The sequence below is a fragment of the Physeter macrocephalus genome, unplaced genomic scaffold (assembly GCF_002837175.3).
Source record: "Physeter macrocephalus isolate SW-GA unplaced genomic scaffold, ASM283717v5 random_84, whole genome shotgun sequence".
Taxonomy (NCBI): Eukaryota; Metazoa; Chordata; class Mammalia; order Artiodactyla; family Physeteridae; genus Physeter; species Physeter macrocephalus.
Window position 1 is genome coordinate 87,509 of NW_021145370.1, and position 6,202 is coordinate 93,710.

The 6,202-nt window shown below is 49.5% G+C and overlaps 1 protein-coding gene across 3 annotated transcripts in view; it reads right to left on the bottom strand.

The window, feature by feature from the left end:
- LOC102976725 (ryanodine receptor 1) overlaps positions 1-5,117 on the bottom strand; it is an 88,655-nt gene extending 83,538 nt beyond the window's left edge. For 2 of the 3 annotated variants that reach the window (XM_055082332.1, XM_028483882.2), the window contains exons 1-2: positions 4,927-5,116; positions 89-208 (exon numbers count right to left, since the gene is read on the bottom strand). In XM_055082332.1, coding sequence (XP_054938307.1) covers positions 89-208; positions 4,927-4,974 — 168 coding nt within the window. In that variant the 5' untranslated portion in view covers positions 4,975-5,116. Of the gene's footprint in view, positions 1-88; positions 209-4,926 lie in introns of all 3 variants that reach the window. The other variant, XM_055082333.1, reaches the window with a different exon arrangement.
- Between the last annotated feature and the right edge of the window lie 1,085 nt (positions 5,118-6,202).

Sequence of the window (6,202 nt, forward strand, 5' to 3'; positions counted from 1 at the left end):
ATCTCCTCTCCAGACTCCCAGACCCCTCTTCTTTGGGCCCCAGGCTCTCTGCCCCTCAGACCCCCTCTTCCTTCCGTCCTGCGCAGACCTGGGCATTGCTGGTGGGCTCCAGGAAGCAGAGGCGGTTGCCGAAGCCCTCGGCGGCCAGGCAGAGCTTGAGCTGCTCCTTGAGCACCATGGCGCTGCACTGCAGGACCATCTCGTCGTCCTGGGGATGGGCAGAGGGTCAGGGTGGGCGCCCGCATCCCACCCGCATCCCGCAGACACTGTACCATGGGCCACCCATCTGGCCCTTCTCCCCGTGAAAAAGATGTGACTAATAATAGCCACCCTCGCCATTTATCAAGTGGGGGCCCGTGTTGAGCACTGTACGTGCTTCTAACATCCCCACGAGATCCAAGCCAGTGGTATCCCCACGTTAAAATGGGGAAACCGAGGCTCAATGAGGGGACATGGCTTGTCCAAGGCCACACGGCTGATAAGAGAAGCAGCTGGGATCTGAACCCCAGTCCAGTTGACTCCAGAGGACTCCCAGGTGGGGGTCCACAAGGCGAGTCGCTGGAGGGTGGAAGATATGAGCGCCTCAAGTTAAATGGCTTTTGAGTTCAGCCTTATCTAATTATTCTTTTGTGTATTTTAATAGTAGCTATCATTTAAGGAGTGCTGTCTAATGACTCTTGAATGCAGTGCCAGAGTCTGGACTGGATCCTGGACGGAGGGGAAATGCCATAAAAGATGGTATAGAGACAAGTGGTGAAAGGTGAAACAGCCTGTGAATTAGATGATGGTATCATAGCCATACGAAATCTCCTGATTTTGATAGCTGTGCTGTGGTTTTGTGAGGGACATCCCTTGTTTTTTTAGGAAACGGACACTGAAGGATTTAGGGGTTAAGGGTATCATGTCCACAGCTTACTCTCAAACAGCTTAGGAAAAAAATAGGGAGAGAGAGGGAGGGAGAGATGGAGGGAATGATAAAGCAGACATGCTACATCCTAACATTTGGGGGAAATGACTGAAGGCCACATGGGAGTTCTCCGAGCTAACCTTGCAACTTTTCTCTAAGTTTGAAATAATCTCGAGGGTATAAATTAAAATTTTAAGTAAAATAAACAACCTTCTGAGGTAAGTCCTAGTATGTGAACCTGTGGAAACAGAGGCCTAGAGAGGTGAAGTGATTTGCCTGAGGTCACACAGCCGGCGCAGCTTGTGGGATCTTAGTTTCCCTTGTGAGGTCTTAGTTTCCCGACCAGGGATCGAACCCGCACCCCCTGCAGTGGAAGTGTGGAGTCCTAAACACTGGACCGCCAGGGAAGTCCCAATATGCCACTTTTAGAACGTTAGACCACCTCTTGATATGTTAGTAGAATAGCCTAGGTTACATTCATAACTAATATAAATGTATGTGGGGCCTTGCTCAACATTTTTACTGATAGAGGTTTCAATCAAAATTGATGGGAAAAAAAAAACAGATGGAGACCGCAGTGTTTAACCACAGTTAAGACAGTGATTATTCCATTTTACAGCAAAGGAAACAGGTTCAAGGAGGCTAGGCGTTCTGCCTGAAGTCACACAGACTCCAGCCCTTCCAGCAAATCCTGGGCTTCACCCCACACGGGCAGCCCTCATTCTTTCTGTCAGCCTGGGAGGAGGGAGAGAGATTCATCCTGTTGGCCAGAGGCCCCAGGACTGCTCTGTCCTATTACCCCCAACGCCGACATCTTGGCATATGCCGTGTATTCACAGGGATCATACAGCTTGCATTTATTAAGTACATACTCTCTGCTAGACCTCATGCTCAGGGCTTTACATTCATCTAATAGACGCTGATTAAGCATCTGCTATGTGCCAGGCACTGATCTAGGCACTGGATATAGAGCAGCGAATAAAGCAGACAAATTCCCTGTCCTCGGGGGGCCGACGTCCTTGTGGGGGGAAATGCCATGAACAGGTAAATCTATTTATAATGTTAATTTCAGTGATAAGTGTTATGGAAAAAATAACCCAGGGTGATGTAAGAGAGTGGCTTTTGGGGTAGAGATGACATCAGTGAGGGGGGTGAAGTGACAGCCTCTCCAAGGAGGTGACATTTGAGCTGAGCCTTGTGTGAATAACAAGAAGGAATCAGGCCCAATCATCTCTGGAGGAAGAAAATTCCCAGAAGAGGAGTTGGCCTGTGCAAAGGCCTGGGGCCGTGGGTATTCAGAAAAAGCAAGGGAGACAGCCTGGCGCTGCTGCCATCAGGAGCAAGGGAGAAAGTGGGAGGAGACGAGCCCAGAGAGATATTTGCATGGACCCACTGAATCCTTATGGTACATATTTTTGTCCCCATTTTCCAGATTGGGAAATTGAGGCTCAGAGAGAAAAATAAAAATCACTTGCCCAAAGTTAGGAAGCAGGCAAATGGCAAAACCAAGATATAAACCAGGGACAGGGAGCCTAATCCCTACACCAATGATTCTCTAACTTTCTCCTGAATCAGAATGAAGGGGGGTAGCCTGGTTAACAATGCAACTTCCTTGCTGCCCCAGTCTCCCCCTCAACACCAAGAGCCTGATTCAGTAGATCTGGGGTCAGCAGGGAATCTGGACCATTAACCAGCCCCCAGGAGGTTTTGACATGGGCCATGCTTTGAGGAACCCCAGCCTGGGCAGGGCTGGATGTTGCCACCCATCAAAAGGAAATGAAATGAACTTGGGGGCCATGCCCATCATGCTTAAAAAGTGAAATAAAAGTAGAGCAAGAACAGAAAATAGCAGCATGCCCCTTGTGTTCTAAGGGCTACCTATATTTAATGAAACCTGTTTCAGTTAAAAATAGTTGTGTGTGAATGCACCTAATTTGAGCATAAGAGCATGAATTGGAGGCAACGCAAATGTCCGTCAGCAGGTGAACTGATAAACAAATTGTAGCGTATTCACACAATGGAATACTACTTAGCAACAAAAAGAAATGAATTCTTGATACACACTACATGGATTAATGTCAAAAATGTTACAGTGTGCAAAAGAAGCAAGACAACTGAGCATATATTTTATATGAAACACTAGTTAGTGACTTATGGAATCTATGGTGACATAAAGCAGATGGGCAGGGTGATTACTGCAAAGAGCCAAAGGGAACTTTCTGGGGTAAAGGAAATGTTCTATTGATTATGATAGTGGTTACATGGGTGTGTACAGCTTGTCAACTGTAACACCTAAAAGGGGTACAATTTATTGCATGTCCATTATAGCTCAATAAAGTTGACTTTTTATAACGTATGTGAATATATGCATGTACTGGGTTGCAATATAAAATATATTTCTTACCAGTGGGATGAGATCCAAAACGTTTGAGAAAACCACCACATAACCTCAGTAAAGTTCAGGAAAATGGACCCAGCCTGGGGCCAAGAGATGCCAAGGCCAAGCCTCTAGAATCCAACACTGGCGAGCCAGGCAAGTCTGAGCCCAGTTTTCCTCTTATGAAAGCAGGAGGGCTGGCCCCCAGGGGCATCCAGAGATGACACTTCCTGGCCTTAACCTTGGTCAGTGACTCCCACTCAGGCCTCGGTTTCCCTCAAAACTCCCAGGGAGATAAAGATAGGGCCCTACCTCAGATGATAGGGCAGCGAGGATATAATTAGATGCCTCAGGAGGCTGAGGCCCTGGGCATGGGGCCTGACGTAGAGTGGCTGCTCAGGGGCTCAAGGCCATGGCCACAGTCTTAGGGCTGGGGAGGAGGGGAGAGCCCAACCCATGGTGTCTGCTAAGGGACTGGAGCCAGTGCAAGAGTCTACGGTGAAGCTAGGCCTCCTCCCATGGCCGAATGTCCAGCTGTCCCTATCCTTCACTACCAGCCCCAGCTGTTCATTCCTCCCTCCCAGGAAACCAGAGCCGGCTCACCAGGGTCCTATTCTGGGGCCGGAATGCTGTGTCAGCATTTCCCAGGGCCTGGAGGGTGTGGGGAGGGGCTAGTGCAGGATCAGCGGACCTGGCCCAGAAGAGAGAATATCCCCTCCCATATTCACAGCCCCACACGCGGTAGAACCACTGGGAGGGAAAAGTGGGAAGGACTTCGAGATGGGCAGCCCCTCCCCCCATCCTCTCCCTGTCCCCTGCCCAGGCCCCAGAAAAGCGGACTATTCTGGGCGGGACACCTGTTGTTCCAATTCCCATCCCTGCCCCCCCGCCAGCCGAGGGTCAGAGATGCAGAGAGAGACACAGTTGAAGACACAGTGAGAAACACAGAGGGCCTGAAGCCAAAGAACAAAGCCAGAGACAGAGACAGGGAGCCAGAGATGGAAAGAGACAGAGACACAGACAACCCAAAGAGACAGATAGGGAGAGACACCACCCAGAGACCATTAGCAGCCATATCTGACCCTTCTCTCCAAAACCAAGTGGGGGAAGAAAGGAGACCCAGAAACAGGGGGACCCTCAGGAGACCCTCAAGGGCTGGGAGTTCAAAGGAGTTGTGTCCTTCAGTCCACCACAGCTCTCTTCCCAAGAATTTAAATAGGTCAGAGTCTAGAGCAAAAAGAGAATTAGGGCTAAGTGGCGGGTGGGGGAGGGGGACAGCTAAATTAAGCTCAGGAATTAGAACCACCTTCCCCAAGTGCCTGCTTCCAGAGTGGTGGGAGGGGGTGCTCTCTCAGCGGCCCCCTTCGCTGGGACAAATCGCTAGTGTCAGAAGAGAGGTTGGAGGAGGGAGGATCCTCCTCCCCATTCTGTAGTCCCAGATTCTGATAATTCTCTGACGAGAAAGATGGGGGAGACTAAGAGAAACAAAAACGGAGAAAGACGGAGTGACAGTCACCCAAAGGGACAGAGGAGAGACCCCAGAGTCTCAGAGACCACCAGCAATCAGGACAAAGACATCGGAGACAGAGAGACACTCAGACCAGAGAGATAGTCCCAGAGACTCCAACACAGAGATACGCACCGTCCGCAGAAACTGGACCTCATCCTCGCCCTCTCCTCCGTCACCCATGATGTCGAGGCCAGAGGTGCTGGGGCTGAGGTCGGTGACTAAGAGGAGGGGGCCGAAGGTTGGACAGGTGGGCTGGGAGCGAATTGGTGTCGGAGACCTCTGGAGACGCCAGAGGCACCCGCGGCGTAGATGGAACTGCGTGGAGGACTCTTGTGCTGGACAGAGCTGGGAGGAGGTCCCCGCCCCCGGGTCCCCATTGGAGCAGGACGGCCAAGGCCACGCCCCTTTGACGGAGCCCCGCCTACAAACCCCAAACCTTGGCCAAAGGTGCGCTTGGGGTGGCGGGGCTTGGGGGAGTGTCTTTAAGGCAGCTACCCTCTCTCCCCCGTCGCGATAAGGAAGGTGCCATCATTCTCCTATTTCACAGAGAGCAAACTGAGGCTCTGAATGGGCAAGCCCCTGCTTGATGTCGTACAGCAGAGAGGGGATGCGCACTAGGTCTCCTGGCTTTAAAAAGCACCATACACAGTGATTAAAAATATGGACTCTGAGACAGACTGGATCCAAATCCCTGTCTTGCCACTCTTGTGTGACCTTGAACAAGTCACTTCGCCTCTCTGTGCCTCAGTTTCCTCAACTGGTAAGGAGGATATTAATAGTACCTACCTCACAGGGCTGCTGCAAGGATTAAATTAGATTATCTGCAGCACTTAAAACTGTACCAATACAGATGCAGCCACTGTGGAAAACAGTATGGAAGTTTCTCAAAAAAAACTAAAAATAAAACTACCATATGACCCAGCAATTCCACTCCTGGGTATGTATCTGAAAAAAAAAAAAAAACCCAAAACACTAATTCAAATAGATACATGCACCCAATATTCATAGCAGCATTATTTACAATTGCCAAGAGATGGAAGCATCCTAAATATCCATCAGCAGATGAATGTATAAAGAAGATGTGGTATATTATACACAATGGAATACTACTCATAAAAAAAGAACTAAATTTTGCCCTTTGCAGCAACACGGATGGACTTGCAGGGCATTATGCTGAGTGAAATAAGTCAGACAGAGAAAGACAAATACCGTATGATATCACTTACATGAGGAATCTAAAAAATACAACAAACTAGTGAATATAACAGAAAAGAAGCAGATTCACAGATATAGAGAACAAATTAGTGGTTACCAGTGGGGGCGGGGGGGGCGGGGAAGGAGCCATAAAGGGGAGGGGGAGTGGGAGGTACAAACTACTGGGAGTAAGATAGGCTCAAGGACATATTGT